General features: G+C 34.8%; 1 protein-coding gene and 1 long non-coding RNA gene across 6 annotated transcripts in view; one reads left to right on the top strand and one right to left on the bottom strand.

The window, feature by feature from the left end:
• Positions 1-21,297, bottom strand: part of EXOC2 (exocyst complex component 2) — a 279,312-nt gene that overhangs the window by 149,978 nt on the left and 108,037 nt on the right. For all 5 annotated transcript variants that reach the window (XM_042985868.1, XM_007073170.3, XM_042985869.1 and 2 more), the window contains 2 exons: positions 18,433-18,551; positions 2,898-3,023 (listed from right to left, as the gene is read on the bottom strand). In XM_042985868.1, coding sequence (XP_042841802.1) covers positions 2,898-3,023; positions 18,433-18,551 — 245 coding nt within the window. The remainder of the gene's footprint in view (positions 1-2,897; positions 3,024-18,432; positions 18,552-21,297) is intronic.
• On the top strand, positions 12,504-17,428 carry LOC122238579. The gene is made up of 4 exons (XR_006217537.1): positions 12,504-12,564; positions 15,028-15,106; positions 16,212-16,258; positions 17,405-17,428. It is a non-coding gene; the product is annotated as an uncharacterized LOC122238579 (long non-coding RNA).

The raw sequence follows: 21,297 nt of genomic DNA, 5'->3' as shown, positions 1-21,297 counted from the left end.
AAAGCAAACTCAAGACAATCTTTTGACACTTGGCCTTTTTTTCATTTAACAGTGGATCCTGAAGTTCTTCCCTATTCGTACATAAAATGTTTCTTTTTTTCCCCCCACAATTACATTTGTGTACAGCTGACCCTTGAACAATACAGAGGCTAGAGACACCGATCCCCTGCACAGTCAAAAGTCTATGAATAACTTCTGACTCCCCAAAAACTGAACTACTAATAGCCTACTGTTGACCAGGAAAGTTACCAATTACATAAAGCAGTCAATTAATACATATTTTATGTGTTATATGTATTATACTGTACCCTTACAATAATACCTTTTTAATTTTTTCTGTATTTCAATGATACCTGGTTCATCTTAAGAGTTTTTTCAAATTGTCACAAGTCTCCAAAAAACTTTCCAATATATTTACTGAAAAAAATGTGTGTATAAGTAGACCTACACAGTTCAAACCAGTGTTGTTCAAGGGTCAAATCTATTTCATATTTTGTATGTATGATAATTTTTAAAAATTCCCTTTTAATGGATAAGACTGTTTCCAATGTTTTGTCATTAAAATTAGTACTTCAAAAAAAAAAACCAAAATAAGTGTTTTAATCAATAACTTTTTACCTACAACATTTAGCACATATGCAAGTATCAGTGTAGAATAAATTCTTAGAACAAGAACTTCTAGGTCCAAGAGTACATGAAGTTGTGATTTTGATAAGTATTATTAAACTGTCCTCTACAGGGATTCTTTACACACCCACCAGCAACACACATAAACACATATAAGCTTCTTTATAATCTTACCAATGAACAAACCAAATACATAAAACCTGAAACAATAAAAATTTAGGGATTTTGCCAAACTCATATCCCATCGTTCTTACATAGCCTTTTAAATTTTTATTGTAAGTGAGGCTGAATACCTGCCTTCATATACTTAAGAGCCATTCAGATTTCCTATTTGTGGCCTACAGAGCCTCTTTACCTCTTAGGTATATTAGCCCTTTGTCTATGAGTTGGGGGGAAAAGCTTTAAATTGTTGTCACATATGTGAAAGGCATAGTTCTTTATTTAGGGGTACATTACAAACTGTACTTGTCTATTTGGCCAATATTTGTTAAGTGTCCTGTGTCTTAATCCTGTGGCTATACCATAACGTCTGTCTGTGATGCTGACCACTAATACTGAATGAACAGAACAGGTCTTTGCCTTCATGGAGTCTACAGTTGAACAGACAACCAATGAAAGGAGTCCTAATGATAATGTGATATGAGTCTAATGAAATTAGAGGTATTTTTCATCTTGAGACAGAGCTGAAAGAGACAAACCAAATACAGATAAGCACTATTTTCCAAATGGCAGGCAGCATGCTACATAGCATAGACCACAGCCCAGTGCATGATGGGCCAATGATAACAAATAGGAGAAGAAAATCTAAAAACTGAAGCACTGAAGCACTGAAACACGTGCCTCATGTGGTGGCAAGTAGACTGTTATGATATCTTCCCCCAAATTAGTGTTTCAAAGGTTTGAGCTCCTCCATGCAGCTATATTGATCATTACTTATATGACACTATTGTGAGAAATTCAACTAGTATCCTTATCTCATATATTCTTTGCAAGACTATTTGCTGGGAAATTAAAGTGAAAACATCCTATGCTGAACCAAGTCCTTGTTGGCTCTGATGCTGAACAAGCTCTCTGAGTGGCCTGGCTTACTGCACTTCCATGTATTCTACATATACACAGTATATAGACATTCTACATATATAGACCACTGGGTCTCAAAGATCAGTCTGTCATGGAGAATGCCTCCACTCCAAAGAAAAATAAGGAACAACTGTTTTCTCACCAACGTAAAGAAAAATTTCTTTAAAAACAAAACAGAGGGGTGCCTTGGTGGCTCAGTCAGTTAAGTGTCCGACTTCAGCTCAGTTCATAATCTCACGGTTCGTGGGTTTGAGACCCACGTCAGGCTCTATGCAGACAGCTCAGAGCCTGGAGCCTGCTTCAGAGTCTGTGTCTCCCTCTCTCTCTGCCCTACCCCACTCACGTTCTGTCTCTCTCCCTCTTGTTGTCTCAAAAATAAGTAAACATTAAAAAAATTTAAAAAATCACACACAAAAAAGTAAACTCCAATACTTATAAGAATAACATAAAATACTTTAAAATAAACTTTGAGGTATTTACTTTTAATATAAAGTAAGATATTTCTATTAGCCTATTTGGATTTCTTTTTTTAAAAAAAAAAAATATTCTTAAGTAATCTCTACACCCAACATGTGCCTTAAATTCACAACCCCGAGATCAAGAGTCACATGCTCTACTAACTGAACCAGCCAGGTGCCCCACCCTAGTTGGATTTCTTAGATTTGTTATTGAGGTTATAAATAACTAGTGACTAACAGCATTTAACTGGTACCCAAATGCATTATAACCAATATATTTTGTATCTCACACAGGTAAATAAACAATAGGTAAATATCAACTTTACAAAGGAAATGTAATATAGTTAAAATTCAAGATACTTTATTCTCAGGAAAAAATGGTTAGTAATTAATATATTATTAACCCTTCTTTCTAAACCAAGTTTTAAAATGCATACAAAAGGTGTTTCTCTGTACTGACTATAGAGATTACTTTTATTACAAATGTCATCTTAAAGAATTTCTCACAAAATATTTTCTGTAGCATATTTTTTAAAAGTCAACCACAGGAAAAATTAAAGTAGACTTTAACTATGTATGTTGAATATACATTCACCTGTGAAGGTTGGTAATACTTAGCAGCAGCAACACAAGGAAAATTTCTAATTTTACTTGGACATTCAAGACAAAAATGTTTGAAATTATACAAGTGCAAATTTAAAAGACAAAGTAGGAGTAGAGAGAGATACTTACTGTCATCTCGACCAGACTGAAAGCTGCTGCCCCTCTTCAATGACGCTGTCTGACTAAGATGACCCAACACCAAGGGACGTGTATCACTGTCCAGATCCAACATGGGACTGTGAAGGCCTGGGGTACCTAAAAGAGAGGTGACATTTCCATACATTCCATATATTCTTATTTTGTTGATGTAATGAACTGCTTCTCAGAGTTATTTCTTGATCAATTGTTCCGTTCTTTTAAATAAAACATTCACTAAGCAAAATAAAAAATGTTTTCTCTTAATAGCTTTAAAAAGTCATTCCCACCATGACAGATTTGTAGGATTCAATCCATTTCTTTGGCTTAATACAGAGAGGTAACAAACCATGAAAGAAACTTATGTTTCATTTTAGAATGAATATTCAGCAATACTGGCAGGGGCAAGGGTGGGACAAAGTCTACAAATAAAAATCAGGATGAGACAATCCTTTTTTGAAAAACAACTTGGCGCTTGGAAGTCACGGAGTTCTGATTCTTTTAATGGAGCAGACTTACAGCATAAATCTTTAACTTTCCTGTAAAATTTAAATCTCCAAATCCTATGATTTCTTTGGTATGTGGGATTTGATCCCCTATTTCTATTCCTGATGCCAGCCGCCTAATTTGGATCCTTCCCACCTCACACTGTTAATATTCCAGAAGCCTAACATTTTACTGCTGTCCAGAAACTCTCTTTACTGTCTGGATTAATATCACCAAAATAGTGCTTTCTTGATTCTCTTCTCAGAAGTCTTCTAGAAAACCCTTAGACATCCAACCCAGGGGTGCCTGGGTGGCTCAATTAAATGTCCAGATTTGGCTCAGGTCATGAGCAGGCACCCTGTGAATTCTAGCCCCACATCAGGCTCTGTGCTGACAGTTTAGAACCTGGAGCCTGTTTCAGATTCTGTGTCTCCCTCTCTCTCTGCCCCTCCCCTGCTCATGCTCATGCTCTGTCTCTGTCTTTCAAAAATAAACAAACATGAAAAAAAAAATTAAAAAAATAAATCCAACCCAAATTATTCTAAGAACCAGGAAACATTTTTTCCTAAAATGGATATCAAGAACTATTCACCTCCCCCATTCGTGCTCTGTCTCTCTCAAAAATAAACATTAAAAATTAAAAAAAAAAATAGGACTTGAATTACAGCTGCTCCATGAAGTCACCTCTTATTCCAACTCAAAGTGTTACCTATCTTCTCTGCCTTCTGACACAAGTGAAAAGTAACATAATTCAACTGACTTGACATTCTACCTTCTGATGTTCATTAACAGTCAAGTTACTCCTGTTTCCAAATCAAAATACTATATTCTCAGGTATAAGGATTAAATATTATATCTGTGTCCATAATCACTGGACCTTCTGCAAATAACTCCCTCAATATATACTGAGTGACTGGTACTAAATTATTCAGTAAGAACTCTATTCCTTCTTTTATAACTTAGTAGAATAATAAAAGCTTATAGATTTGTTTTCAGATGCAAAAGATAAAACATATCTATGCCACTGATAATATTAGTTATTCAGTAACACTGACAAGTATTTATTGAGTACCTCCTATGTGCCAGTAACTGTAGACCCTGAGGATAAGGTGATGAATAATAGACAAGGCTCTGCTCTCAAAATGTTTACATTCTGGTAGTGGAGGCAAAAAAATAAAGAAATAAATTAAAAAATACAGTAAAAACATGCTGTGGAGAACCTGCCTTCACAAGCTCCTCCTAACATGAGCCATTTAAAATGATACACTATGAGCTATTTCCTTGTATTCTCACAAATTCTACTAAGGTAGGGTTTGTAAAAATAGAAATTAAATCATTTGAACAGATTTTTTAGTGGAACAGAATTTTATTGAAGACATACTATGTTCTACTAAAGTGCTAAACATAAATACTTTATTTACCTGCATTTCTACTTTGGAAAACAAAATAAATGATATGTGATACAGAGTAAAAAAATACAGTGGAGAAACAGTATTTTTATAATTGATTGTTTTCTGTATTAAAGAAGTTGTGTGTAGAAGCTTTAATGATATGACATTTTCCTTTGCAGTTACACAGTTGCCACTGCTATTAACTCTAGAATTCAGGAAATTAGTATCATAATATCAATTTTCTGACATACTTTAATAGGAAATATAAAGAAGACCAAACTTATTTAGCATCACAATAAGTACTTACATTAAAATTATAATATAAATAAAATTTTATATAAAAAGGTACAAAGAATGTTTTACTTAAAAAAGTTTTTTTAAAAATATTTATTCACCTTTGAGAAAGAGAGTGCAAGCTAGGGAGGGGCAGACAGAGTGAGAGACACAGAATCCGAAGCAGACTCCAGGCTCTGAGCTGTCAGCCCAGAGCCCGACGCAGGGCTCAAACCCACGAACTTTGAGATCATGACCTGAGCCAAAGTCAGATGCCCAACCGACTGAGCCACCCAGGAGCCCCTAGAACGTTTAATTTTAAAATGTTAAAAGTTACTCTTCAAGGTTTCAGAAATATACACTTTAATTTTATTTTTTTAAATTTTTTTAATGTTTATTTATTTTTGACAAAGACAGAGAGAGAGAGAGAGAGAGAGAGAGAGAGAGAGAGAGAATGAGTGGGGGAGGGGCAGAGAGAGAGGGAGACACAGAATCCGAAGCAGGCTCCAGGCTCTGAGCCATCAGCACAGAGCCCAACACGGGACTCGAACTCACAAACCGCAAGATCATGACCTGAGCCAAAGTCGAACACACAACCGACTGAGCCACCCAGGCGCCCCCCAGAACTATACATTTTTAATTAAGAAGGAAAACACTTCCTAGTTTCCTAAAAATACATTATGTACCATTCCTACAGAAAAACATAATTATCATTGTTCAAGTAGATCCTCAGAAAAAGATTTTCCCCATAAATCATGTCTTTACAACTTTAATTTAAATAGTTTAATTTTAAGTAATTTATGAAGTTTAAGTAAATCTTGGAATTTTGAAACTGTTAAAGCACTGATTTATCTTCCCCTTTAATAACAGAAATTATATTATGAATATGCTTTTCTTCTATTAGAAACCATATCATCATTTTCTATAATATCAGGAAAAGAAAGTTTAACATGAACTGATTTCTTAATTGGCAGTGTCAAATTACCATCCAGTGTAGCACAGCATCAGGGAGTTAAAACAGCATATACACCCTCAGGACTAACCAGCATCTGGAACAAATCTGTTAAGACGCATTTTTGCTGAGTGACCAGAAGATAGCGCAACAGCACCACACACATTCATCAGCCCTGAAAACTCAACAGTGAGCATTAAACTCGCAAATGCATTTCTCTAACATTTTTTTTCTTTTTACTCAAAGAAAAGGTCTTATCATCAGTTATTTTATAGGGAATTAGGAAGTTTATCCTTTGAAGAGAAAATTAAAACATTTTAAATCTCATTTATCAGAAACTATTTACTATCAAGTGTCAAAAGAAAAAAATCCTTGAGGATTGACAGCCCTTTTAAACTTAAATTACATGATGTGGCATTCCTACACTATAAAATCATTACAAATATGAAGTAGTTTTGACGATAAGTAAAAAGAAAACAAAAAATGAGAAAAACTATTTCTGTAACATCAAATCAACAAAAGGCTTTAAAATACCTTACAAGAAATCAGCATATTTTCTTGGCTGTTTTACAACACAATGATAGCAACATCTTTTGATGTGTTCATGAGACATACATACATTATACAAAACATATGTTTATTAAATGAGAATAATTAGGAAGTTTCATAAAATCATGCTCTGACTTATGTGCAACTGAAACTTATGTTACTTACTTGTGTTTTCCCTGACAACCTAAGTTATCTGTCCCTGCATACAAGATGGTGTTCAAGTGTATACACACAACTTCAGTTCTTTCATTAGAATTTTAGCTTGCAATGGAACATTTTACAGGTGACAGAGACTAAAGTTTTTGTAAAATTGTGTTTGACTATGTCTTTCTCAATACTGTATTAGGTTATGAGAAATCATTTGTTTTCTTGACAGTAAACTTTCTCCAGAAATTAACTGTTCCGACAATTTTTTCTAGATGAAAAAAAATTAAAAGTAGGATTGCAGCCTTGATGAAAGGTTATCACTTTCTGGCTTCATTTGTGCTAATACTAACAACCTGTTCACTATATTTGAAATTGAGGCAGGGATTAACCCAGGATTCTCATGGTTTTACAACTGGAATGGAATTCTACAGCTAGCTGAAGGAGTCATAATAGGCCAATGCTTCATCACCTGTAAAAATCAGGACTTGAAACTATAAAAATTTTAAAGTCTTTTTTGGCTGTAAAATAATGATTCTAAGATATGAAGTTTAAATCTGAAACTTTATATCACCACTGAGAATAAAATGGAAAATATGTTCCTTTTGCTCACTATTCCTACAACTTAGGTCACTGATTACTGTTGTTATCTAAATGTATAAAAAGTCTGCCTCTACAGAGTAAATGTGAAACTTAAGCCTTAAATGGAAATTATATAAAGAAAATATAAAGACAACAAAAAAGTAACAGTGAAACCTATTTTGAAATTCATCAGAATTTGTTACTATGGAACTTACAGCTTGGCTATTTTAAAGATACGAAGCAGGGTAACCAATAAATACATTCAAAGGAATAAATGCTTATAAGATCAAAATTATTTGGCTATAAACAGTTAGCCGGGGAACAGTGTAAAGACTACTCTGGAGACAAAATTCCACACAGAAACATACCCGATAGCATGAGAACCAACACTACAGTACTTCTAGTTCTAAAATCCTATGTGGTATTTGCAGGAAAAATGATAAAAACAAAATCCTAGAACTAAAAGGGTATAGCCATGTCTTCTAAATTCTACAAACTAGTATTTGAGTTACAGTTTCACCAATATATCAAAAAAAAAAGATACATGGCTTATCTACAGATGCTGAAAGAAGCATATTGGGAAAAAAAAACCTTCAAACACTTAAAATTTTTAAAAATAATAACTAAACTTCTTAATTACTGACAATCAAAAATCTATGTTTTATTTCTCCAGTTAAAGCTTCTATACCTCAAAAGGAACTTTTTCTAATTGTGAGTATGTAGGAGAAATTAACAGATTGTAAACAAACATAAAATCAGAAAAACCCTTTTAAGGATACTATATAAACAGAACAGAAAATTTGTTTTAATTAAGAGAAAAAGAAAAAGATGTTTTCAAAAGCTGCAGAAGTTTTCTATAGGACACTAATAAAACAATCCTAGTCACTTCACTAAAAGAATAAAGCTGCAAGCATAGAAATAATCAAAAGTTTAAAATGTATTACTTTTCTAAAAGAAAATAAACAATCTTTCACAATTTGCTCTTAACAAATTGAAACACTTGCTATTTTTTCCCAACTGTGAGATTTCTACTAGATAAAAAGTCTCCAGCTTTATACTAACCTATAGATCTGAAAAGATCTTCCCTGAAGCCCAAAAACTTAATGGTTTACATTAAAACATTGATTCCTAAGGAAAAAAACCTGATAATGAATTTGATTTTGTAGAAAATGCTTATTGTACCTAGTACTCCAAAAGAGTTCCAGGAAACCTTATCATGTATCAATCAAATCCTTTCAACTCAAGCTGTGCAAGTTTTCCCTATTTTCAATGCAAATAGTAGTCAATATTTACTTAACAGACTATACAACATAAAGGGCAGAAGAGTCCTTTCTTAAGGGAAGGCTGCAGATGTGGAACCAGGTGAATAAGTTTACTATATTTTCTCATCCTTCATGCCTCCTGCAGCAAGTTTTCTCACAGTCTACAATAGTGTGGAGAACACTGATCTATAGCCCCCGGAATCTCAGAAGGGCGGCTGACTTCCTTACCGCCCTTAAACACCTTTGAACACATTTTCCTGCGCACAGCGGGCCCTTGTCCTGCACTGCAGCCCGACCACCCACTGTTGCTTGTTGACCAAACACACGGGCCAGGAGCCTCCACAGACACAGGCAGGATAGGATTCCTTTCAAGCACACCACACAGAAGAATTCAATGCCAAAGCTGGAGGGGGTGGGGGGTGGGGGTTATATCAAGACAGAATTAGAAATTCCTCACGAATTAGACCTGTGTCAACAGATAAAAATGTTCTTTTTGATCTTACTGTTGTCTCTATCTTTAAAGTTGCTACAGGGGCATTTCCTTAATTTAAAGAGGATCATTTCATCTAAATTAAATGAAGGGAAACATATTTAACATACTCTTTGTTAACCTCACTTTACTTTCTAGGATGTCACAACTGTCCTAAGCAGGTTCCAGGCAAAAATTCTGGTGTACTTTAACATCATTCAAAACAGTAGGTAAAACAGTAGAATATATTTTAAAAGCAAAACTAGAAGTGTGAATTTTGAATAAGTATTTATTAGCTAACATTAGCTATGTAAGCAAGAACCAGATATTTGAAATAAGCTAGAAAGATGAATAAACAAAATAAAATTATTTATGCTTTTATTAAAATACTTATATTTTTTTAGGGGCGCTTGGGTGGCTCAGCCGGTTGAGCTTCCGACTTCGGCCCAGGTCATGATCCCGCGCTTCGTGGGTTAGAACCCTGCGTTGGGCTCTGTGCTGACAGGCTCAGAGCCTGGAGCCTCCTTCAGATTCTGGGTCTCCCTCAATCTCTCTGCCCCTCCCCCACTCTATCTCCCAAAAATAAATAAACATTTTAAAAAATATTTAAATAAAAAAAATAAATAAGTACTATATTTTTTTGCAATTTTTTATAGATCTAAATAGAAAAAACATGCTCAGAATATATAAGCAATAGAATTATTACAAAATGACATAACACAAAATATTTGTAATGAATATTTTAAAATTACCAGTTAATGCTAGCATTCAATGTGTGCTTGACACGCACTGTCAAAAATTTTTTTCTCTCTTAAGGATAGGGGGACATGAATTAGACATGAAATGGCTCCCAGCTGCAAGATGTCTTCTTTCCAGATGTACAGTAAGCCAAGACAGTAGAAAAGAACCAGCTGCTAGGATAACAAATTTAAAAAAAGGTCCTTTTGACATAAGCCTTATTGGCCTGTCTTAACAAAGATGGATCACTCATTCATTGTAAGGTGAATGGAATCTAGTATAAAATAGAAGAAACAAGTAAAAAGAACTTAATCCAAATCTTTCCTATGATGTTTAACAGCTGTTATTTTACTATGCAAATCTACAAACAAATGCTATGTTATTCAAAAAAGTAAATCAAATTCTCAAGTCCTAAGTTACTGACTTTAAAACACTACTTAAATTACTAGTATTAATTACTACTCTTAATTTTAATTTGGTAGCTAAAATTTTCTTTTCAAATTAGATTTAAAAACAAATCTACAGTCATTATATAAAAACCTGCTGATCTGCATTCAGGTAGTGAATACTGCTTATATAAACTTACACTTATTACAAACAACAGGGATGACTTCTAATAGTATGCCTTGTAAATCTAATTCATGGCACCCTGAACATCACCTGGGTTTTTTCCCTTTCTGTAAAAAAGGACAAAGGGGAAAAGAAAATCAGACCACCACGTTGCTGAATAGAGTTTTTTTATAACAGTCCTAAACTGGTCCTACTTCTCCCTCTTGAATCTGCCTTATTCTATATATCCCTTGTAGCTTATAAATCTCAAAGCAAATGACTAAAATCCCATTAGAAGCATTTAATCTTCTAGAGCCAATTAAAAAAATCCTCTAGTCCCAACAACAACAACAACAACAACAACAACAAACAAGGGTACAGATAAAGCTGGGGTTGTATAATCTACATCAGAAGGGATTTAGGAAGAGCAGGTAGATCAAATCAAAATCTTCTATCTGTAGCTGCTGTTGTGCCTTTCCTTTTTTTCTTTTTAAATAAACTTCTATTTTTCTAGATTCATACTGTTATGATCAAAATTCAGGAAAGAAATTATTTTTTAAATCTCCAGAAAATAAATTTCATAAAGAACCATCCTTAGGTACAACCTCATTGTAACAACTTAAAAAAATTATAATTTTATTAAAATATTTAATATATGTATAACAATATTACTATATATCGTTATGTATATAATATATATTGTTAAATATATAACATTAAATGCATGTATAATAATAAAAAGACACATTTTTACTGTCTTTTAACTATGGAAATATTTTTGTAGTTCTACAGAAAATATGATTAATCTGCTGCCTATTCCCTATAGAGGTTGCAATTTAATCAAGAGTACAGGAAATTTACCTAACCCTACATTATAAAAATACCAGAATTATATTTATTAACTCCACTAATTAAAAGTGTGTATGTATATGTATACATACACACATATACATACATATATATATATATGTATGTATACATACACACACATATACACACGTATAAATTATGTACACATAATTGTACACATAATTATGTACACATAATTTATGTACACATAGGTGCACTTTTTAAATATCAAGAAAAGTAGTTTAGTTATACTCTGTAAATTCAGAAAATTGAACATAAGTTTTAAAATATTTTATGCACGTTATTTTTTAAATTCTTTTATTAAAAAAATTTTTAACATTTATTTTTGAGAGACAGAGTGCAAGTGGGGGAGGGGCAGAGAGACAGGGAGACACAGAATCTGAAACAGGCTCCAGGCTCTGAGCTGTCAGCACAGAGACTGACACAGGGCCCGAACTCGTGAACTGCAAGATCATAACCTAAGCCAAAGTGGGATGCTCAACCAACTGAACTACCCAGGTGCCCCTATGCATGTTATTTCATAAGCTGGAAAATACAGCCTTTTATATCTTTAGATCATCAGATAAACATAAATATTTTTATTTCAGCAAGTAATCAATAATCTGCTCAGTGTTTGAAAAAATTGAGAGTAGATATTTAGCACAGCCTCTATTCTTAATATTTTTTCTTCCATAATAGATACACACCGTGATGATTCAGAATAAACCTTTCAAGTATGACATATCATCTCAAAGTTTTCAAAGAGAACCTGAGCCACATATAAATGTATTTTCTTCTGTTGTGTGACTATTTTAAAGAATCTGCTGCTTACTTAAGCTATTGCTCCTATTCTAAATGCCCCTGATTATGCCCATACTCAAATACATCCTTTGGGGGAAGTCCTAATTAAATACATACCTGAAAGAAGGGAATAATTACTCTATGAGTAGGCTGATACCTTTCCCCTTGAGTTATTAGATATCGCCGGCATATATTTTAAGAGTTAAATTCATTTTCAGAACAAAGAAAAAAACACCTTTGAAGGCTACCTTTAAAAATCCTGTTTGAGAATGTCAGTAGGGGGCTAACCAAAGGCTTTTCCTGACAGGAAACCTGAAGACTTAGTCTAATTTTGGACCTGTTTCACAGGAATTTTAAGAGAGGAATGACACTTCTTATAAGGTGGTAAAAGTTTTCTGTACAACAATTCAGGACATAAAGCTGCTGTGAATGTAGGGGAACAGTAGCAAAATGGTTAAACAGTTTAGGCTGGCGGGGGGGGGGGAACAATCAAACTCTTCCTTTAGTATTTAAGCTAGGATGAGTTTTAAAAATATTAATCTTTATGCCTATTCCCTATGTTTTTTCCCTTGTGTCTCCCCTTAGAAAAGCCAAAAGTCAAATTTGCGCTATAGAGGTAGGTCATAGAAACGCAATGAAGAATATTTGGGGATAAATGTCAAAGCATGTTTAAGGTACAATGGTAATCTCTTGTTCTGTGTGTTTATAATCTGGAAGACACCATCCACTAAGTCCAACCTATGTTGTTATTATTATAAAAATAAGAATTCAGAGAAAGGTCTAATGCAGTGTCCCTAAGAATATCAATATTATGACCTAGCTCTGCTAACAAAAGAATAGCTCTGCTATACAAAAGAATCCTTCTTGGAAAAAGGTGGCTTTTTTAATATAGGATTGCTGTCTCTGAAAATCTATCACCATCTTTGCTTATGAAATTTTCTCTGAAGACCACAAGACTAAATATAATTAACATTTTTTTTCCTTAAACCACTATGTAAAGGCTTTAAGACTTGAAAAAAAAATATGTTAGATTTCTTAAATTAATGCATAAAGACCAACTTAAAAAGACATTAAGAAACCTTTTCCTGTCTGAAATACGTATAGTCTATCTATTTAAAATTGTATTTTATTTCACAGGACTGTCTCCGTTCTTGACTACTGTTCTTTGCCTAGGGGTTTAAACAATTACAACCATTTATCTTATCCAGCGTTAAAAGTCAAAGTACAGATATTATAATAGAGGAACTTACAATTCATTCTTTAGATTTAGAATGCAATAAGGTTTCATTTTGAAAACAGTATGCTGGGAATACCTGCATAAAAGCAATGAAACTTCATAATGAAGTGCCAGATGAAATATAGGCACTGTCATCATCATGATCATCATGTTCAGAAATCCTGTTTGATGAAATATTTGCTCCTACAATAGAATACAGAGAACCTGCTGTCCTACCTCACTGGTCCAGAAGGAGTAGAGTCTGGTGGAATGGGGAGAAATCTGAACCGCTCACTACTTCCACCCCTATTCAGGACAAGGGGAAGCTGGGTTGTCACTCTCTGAGATACCGCCTTCACATGCACAATAGACATAAAGTCATCAATTGAACTAGACACTATCCCAGGTTTTTTACATTTCTAAAATGACATAACAATGAGAAGATAGCCAATAAAAAATCCAAATGATATTTAGGAGACCTCCCCCATATTACCTTACACTTATACATTTAGACACTCAAATATCAACTGAGAGTACATCATGAACAAACAGCTTATTCCCAGCACACTTCTAATTAAGACATATATTTTATATAAACACATCCACACATACATACACCTATACTATATATGATTACATCTGTGTGAATGTAGTAAATGTGTATTATGTGTATATAAGAGCTAACATGTGTCCAATGACATATACATGCATTAATAAGAGCAACCAGAACAGAAATGGGCCTGTGGGCCATATTTTACTAATGGCTAGTTTTTCCATTTTAGGAAACACATGTTCAGTCTATATCTATGCCACATTTCATGTCCTTTGCCTTTGCATTGAGTGTAAGTTAAAAGGGTAGGGTATCAGTGTACTTAGATACATCAAACTGATTCTGAATTTTGAAGACTAAATATTTGATATTAAGAAGTTATTAATAACTTTTAAGTAATGATAATGGTGTTTTGGTTACAGTTTTTAAAAGGAATTTTTATCTCAGAAACTTACATACTGAAATTATTATGAATGAATACGACCTGCTTCAAAAATAATTCAGGGTGAGGGGAGGTAAAAAACAGGTAAGAGTACAGATACAGTAAGACTGGCTATGAATTGGTAACTGCTGAAACTAGGTTAGGTACACTGGAGGTTATTTTATCACACTTTCTGCTTTTAAGTATGTTTGGAATTCTGCAAATAAAATCATAAAAACTCATCCTGATATGAGCTCAAGGAACACATCAATTTTCCAAGTAAAAGGCTCTTCCATGTTAGGATTATCTATGTTGTTTTTATTAGTCGTATTTGCTGACAATAAAAGAGGGCAGTTAAGGGGCACCTGGGTGGCTCAGTCAGTTAAGCAACCGACTTCGACTCAGGTCATGATCTTGTCATTCATGGGTTTGAGTCCTGCATCAGGCTCCGTGCTGACAGCTCAGAGCCTGGAACCTGCTTCAGAGTCTGTCTCCCTCTCTGCCCCTCCCTGGCTCATGCTCTTTCTCTCAAAAATAAATAAATTTTTAAAAAATTAGAAAGAAAAAAAGAGTGCAGTTAAGCATGTTCTTTTGAAAGACAAAAATTAAAATATAACCTATAAATATGTGACTAATAATATATTTAGGAAATTTACCTTGTATGGTTATAAAATCTGTGGAGTAACTTATAAATTCTTATGTTTTTACTTCCTAATCAAAAAGACCAACTTATGAAAATAAATTTAGGTAGAGCTCATCACTAACAAATGGATCTATTTAACGTACATTCTTTTCATTATTTCATGAGTACAAGTGATCTGCAATAACTTTGGTCAGTGAATTTAAAAGGTACGGCTCCAGTTACACATAAGCTATCATCATTTTTTTTCAGACATACTGATTTTAACCAGTTCTAGATAAATACATATGGCGATACATAACATCAAGATGACAGGGAAGGAATCCATCAGGTAAAAGTGTGTCTCCATTTATCTTAAAGAAAGATTCAGACCTTTAGCAATGGAATACTGGTTATAAGATATTTCAGGTATGGACATAACAATATGTGTTATCAGGTGTTCAGATAAGTGAAATTTCATGGTACATTTCCAATTTCAAATAGTCTACATGTTGTCTTTATAAATTACACATATCCCAAAAATTCAAATATTTTCATAACCAAATTACACAATCAGATGTCTCTTATAAGTAGGAAAATCCTTAGTTAGACCACATATCCTCTTTGAATCTGGAGATATATGTTAATCACTGTTACTTATTAACCATTTAGTGGATTGGGGAATAGGGTGACAATATTGAGCCCTCCTAGGAATCTGGGCTACTCTACACTTCTTTATCTGGATAACTGATATTTATCATTTAGACTCAATGGAAATATCATCTCCTTTAGAAACTTCCTTGGACCTCCCCCTCAATAGACTGAAGTAGAATTTTATACTCCCTACTTTATGATGTTTTTCACAATTATATATGTGGCTTTTAAAAATATATATCTCTCCCACTAGGCTACAAGCTCTAAGAGGTCAGAGACCATGTCGCCTTGCTCACCACTGTATTTCCAGTCCCTAGCACAGCACGTAGTGCACAGATTCAATCCAGGCTATTCCTGAATCATCTGAGAGCATTAAAAAAATATACTGATGCCCAGACTTAGAGATTCTAAAATAATCAGTAGGAATAAAGTAGAGGTCAGGAATTGACAGTCTTTAAAAAGATCCAGGAAATTGTGATGGGAAGTCAATGTTGAAAGTCCTGGCTAATAAAGTACACCCAATAAACAAATGTGTAAGGCCTTTTAAATATCCCTAAAGACTACATACAGACTGTGTATATAATTTGAGGTCATTTTTACCTGCTAAAACTTTAAAGTAATTAATGACATTAATAGGAATTTTCATGTGGCATCAATAAAGCGATATCTGGGTTTTCCTAAATACCTAGAATAGAACAAAATTACAGCTGGGAAGTACTCAAAACCAAGCCAAGTAATTCATGACAAAATGATGCTATAAACAAATAATTGTGACCTCTCTATTATACTTCCTTCTGTCCCAGGACTGTTTTTATGTTACTTCACTTATTCCTCCTGGAAACCTTGCCATGTAAGTATCACTATGTCTCATTTATTTTTACATTTATATAATCTATTTGGCATCTCATGCCACTGAAACTACATTTACCGAGGTCACCAACAATAGCCTCAGTGCTAAATCTAAAAGACATCTTTTCATCTTATTCTTCATCTTAAAACAACTTGCTGATCACTCCTCTGTGATGTCATGACATTAAACGCCCTGCTTTCCTCCTACCCCAGCAGACCACTCCCTCTTTGTCTCTTCTATCAGCCCTGTAAACATTGTGTCCCAGATTTCTGCCTGAAATTTTCTCCTTTTTTCCTCTTCTTGGGTGAATGCATCAACTCCCAGGGGCCACCTACACACAGATCACATCCAAATCTCTTGTTCTGTAAATCCAAACTACCTATTGGATATCTTCCCTTGTATGTCAGACAACTCCAAATCAATCTTCCCAAACAAAAGAAAAAAAAATAAGTTTTTTCTTCTATGCTCCCTAACTCAACGGTGCCATTGTCCTAACTAGTTGTTGAAATCAGATATCTGGGAGTGACCTTTGACCCCTTCTTCTTCCTCATTCTTCAATCACCAAGTCTTATCACTTCCAGTTTCTGAACAGCTCTTGTATCTCTTTCTCCATATCCACCACGTCCATGTGAGGCAAGATGCCTGAATCAATGTAGCAGCCTCGTAACGAGCTTTGCTGTTCAGTCTTGCTCCCTCTCATCCATTCACTACATGGAAGCCAAAGGAGTCTTTCAAATACTAAGTCTCAGTGGGTCTTTCCCCTGCTTCAGACTTCAGACCTGTAACTGTCAGCCCAATGTCCTCTAGATCAAGTCCAAACCCCTTGAAGTGGCTAACAAAGTCCATATAAGCCTTGGCACCTCCTAACTCTGGCCCCTACTCTTGCCATTTTGATTGTGCACTAAGCTCCAGCCACAGAGAATTCACTGGCCTTCTCTTGCTTGAAGTCCTGTGCACATTCTATTTTCTCTTCCTGGAGTGGTCTTTCCTCTTCTCCTCCTCTATTTCAACTGGCCCATACATATATCATTCCGATCTCAAAACAAGTGTTATTTCCTTCAGATTTTGGAATGTCACTGTGACCTCAAAACTCTGATTTGAATGCGGTTTTTTTTTTTTTTTAACGTTTATTTATTTTTGAGACAGAGAGAGACACAGCATGAACGGGGGAGGGGCAGAGAGAGAGGGAGACACAGAATCGGAAGCAAGCTCCAGGCTCTGAGCCATCAGCCCAGAGCCCGACGCGGGGCTCGAACTCGCAGACTGCAAGATCGTGACCTGAGCTGAAGTCGGACGCTTAACCGACTGAGCCACCCAGGCGCCCCTTGAATGCTGTTCTTAAGTGCTACTACCATGGCACTAGGAACTTCCCAGGCTTAGAAAGTAACACTGTATTCTACTAGTCCTTTCTACTTTCCCTGTCCATATCCCCCTGCTATTTTATAAGTCTCATGTGAGCCAGGCCCCTGTCTGCCACACTGACCGTTATATCCTTAGCACCCAATAGTGGCCAACACACAGCAGGAACTGAATATATCCAATATCTGTGGAATGATAGAATTAAACAAATAAAAGTTGATAAACCCGAATGTGAATGCAGCTGTGACTTCTTCCTTTAAAATTTACCCCAGGGCCTTTCTAAATGTTTCTTTTTTTCAGAAAAAAATGGCCATCTAACGTATTCTCCTCCGTTCTCCTCCCGCAAAATATTATGATTTTTCTTTATATTACTTGTCAATAATTTCATCTTTTGTTAGTTTAACACCATCTGTACTTGGCATAGTACTTGGCACATAGCGGGGTTCAACGTATATTTGATGAATAGTGAGTGGACTCCTACCATTTATTAAAGACTAATATTTCTACAGTAACATGTTGCTTCCCATAAAAGTTTATTCCCGAAACCAAACCTTTATCAATACTGGGTGCCAACCATAAATATAGGCATAATCAAGAATTTTCTCCCTTCCCTCCCGTTTTGTTAATCACTCAGGTATAATGCTAAACCAGGAGCAAAACCAAAACCAAACCAAAACAAAACAAAAACCAGGCACAAATATCAAGAAAATTAATCATTCCCTTAATCATTAAGCATTTCCAAATATTAAACTGACAATAAGGAATGGCATGACAATAAGGAATGGCATAAGGCACTAGAAGAGAAGCAGGCTTGCCTTTCAAATCTTGTATATAGCCCTCTTTGCAGCTGTGCATGAGCTGAAGGATCCATCTGTGTTGGGCACCAATACATTGCCAAGCAGGGTCACCTGGTGCATGAATGTCAGACAGGTACCTGAAAAAACAAGGCCAAGTTTAACCAAGTAGGCTTCCTCTGTACAGCCATAAATAAGGATAAAAGGAAAGCTAGCATTTTTCTTTTAAATCATTACTTTTTTTAAGAAAACCTGAAAATTTATAAGGGGGGCCCAGGTGGCTCAGTCGGTTAAGCATCTGACTTTGGCTCAGGTCATGATCTCACAGTTTTTGAGTTCACATGCCACATCTGGTTCTACTGACAGAGTGGAGTTGTCTTTGGATTCTCTGTCTCCCTCTCTCTTTCTCTCTCTCTCTCCGACCCTACCCGGTTCATGCTCGCTCTCAAAAATAAACACTAAAAAAAAAAAAAAAAAAAAAAAAAAAAAACTAAAATTTTATCAAATGGTAAAAGCACCTGTTAACATTAGTCTTCAAAATTTTTAAGTTTGTTTGTTTGTTTATTGAGAGAGAGAGAGAGTGAGAGAGAGAGGAGCAGAGAGAGAATCCTGAGCAGGCTCTGCACCATCAGCACAGAGCCCGAGTGGGGTTCAAACTCACGAACCATGAGCCAAAAATCATGACCTGAGCCTTGGACGCTTAACCAACTGAGCCACCCAGGAACTCTTTTAATAGTTCATTCTAAATGAAATATATTCAAATTTCTTTTCATGCAAAAATAAACAATAAAACTGTATTTTTTAAAAATTAGGACTTTATACAAAAACAACCGAGAAGACAAATTTACAGCTTGCAATAATCCTAAAACCTTAGAACTTAAATTTATATTTATATTTAGTTCACAGAGTGTTTCCATACTTAGTTCTCAACCATTATAAAAAACACAAGTGGGAGCCAGCAGAGGACACCTAGTGAATATTCTTTTGATTTCAATTGCTTTTTTATTCCTTTCTGTTCTGAAATATGGCCTCTAGATGGCAGTGTGACACCATTTTCTATACATCCTAATAGGCTATTTTATTACATGAAGAGATTCGGTGACAACACTTAACCTCCAAAGTCTGAACTCTACTTTCATGACTGTTTGAGAAAACACTTCTCTACAAAATGTAGTATAGATGGGCATTTTTCTTAGTTTCTAAATAGTTTCAAATATTTAACATCTTCTTTGTACAATAAAACATCCAAACGCAGAATGACAATTGAAATGCATTTCATTTGAAAAATTTCTGACAAATTCCAGATTTGGCCCTCGGCTATCACAAAATATATAAACATCCAGTAGTCACCCCTTATCCAAAGGGGGAATATGATCCAAGACCCTGAGGAGGATGCTTGAAATGCTTGAAACCACAGACAGTACTGAACCCTATAGGTATAGTATGTTTTGTCATCATATATGTGACAAAGTTTAACTTATAAACTGGGCACAGTAAAAGATTAACAACAATAACTGATAAAAATAGGACAATTATAACAATATACTATAATAAAAGTTATGTGAATGCAGTGTCGCTCTCTCTCAAAATATCTTACTATACTCACCCTTCTTGTGATGTGAAATGACAAAATGCCTACAAGAGGAAATGAAGTGTGAGGAATGATGTAGGCACTGAGATGTAGCACTGAGCTACTACTGGCCTTCTGACTACACTTCAGAAGGATGAATGCTTCCAGATCATAGTTGACTGCAGGTAACTGAAATCATGCAACTGAAACTGCAGACAAGGTGGGGACTACTGCAGTAAGTTAAATCCAATTAAAGCAACTCCAAAAGCTGAATTTATTGTCTTGAAATTATTTTTAAACCATAAGCTAACTATTGTCTTGAGGTTAAAGAATTTTGTTCAATGATAAATTTTAATTAATGGTTACAAGCTGTGACTCTATCCTAATCACTGAGGGATACACCAGATGCTTCTCTTCCACGTTCCTCTAGTACTAGATATTTCCTAACTCACCGATATCTCAATTAGCAGCTAATTAGAGGAGAAACATTTTGTAATAAGCAATAAATAAAATGTTGAGACATCTGACATCAATCACATTGAGGAACTATCCACCCTGACCCTCACAAGCTAATGCAGATAGCCTGGGCTCTGAGCAGAGCCTAGGATCATCCTGCAAAAGGGCCCTTTAAACAATGTAGCTCACACTGTACAGCACTGCTTCAAAGTAAGCCGAAGAGCTGGCCCTTTTCCCTCTCCTTGACCGTCTATTTACAGACTGCAAATAGGCTATGTCTGTGTTGAGAAAGGCACAAATCAATTAACAGCACCCAAAAATAAAACTACAATCTAACAAAATACATTTAGTCCGGCATAAATATTTCAACATAATCTGGTTCTTCCACTCACACAAAGCTTTCTCCTCTTTGTTCATCTGTAATATAAAATGACAAATAGTACACTATGTCATTTCTTTTCAAAAAACATAATTTTATTCTTTCTTGTTGGGGATAATTTGTCTTAGCATTCTCCTTAGGTAGGTTTGTTTTGCCTCCGAATACTTCTACAATACTTTTTCCTAACACTTTCACTCATATAACATCCTCAGATTTAGTGTCAGTGGTAAAATATAGGAATACTCTTTTAGGAAAGCTGCTTCCTTTTAATTTTTAAACTACTGAATAGGAATACAAAGGGTCCATTACAAGAGCTCAATACAGCAAGAGAAATCAATATGCTCTTTCGCTTAATAACTTTTAAAATTATAAGTTCCTTTAGTATGTTGCCTAGGTCCTTGCAAAATTTACTAATAATCCTTTACAGCATCTTATTAGTGGGTATTACATTAAATGTGATATAAAGATAAATGTGTTCTCT

The sequence above is a fragment of the Panthera tigris genome, chromosome B2, assembly GCF_018350195.1.
Source record: "Panthera tigris isolate Pti1 chromosome B2, P.tigris_Pti1_mat1.1, whole genome shotgun sequence".
Classification (NCBI taxonomy): Eukaryota; Metazoa; Chordata; class Mammalia; order Carnivora; family Felidae; genus Panthera; species Panthera tigris.
The sequence above is the reverse complement of the archived record's forward strand: the minus strand, read 5'-3'. Positions and strand labels throughout refer to the sequence as shown.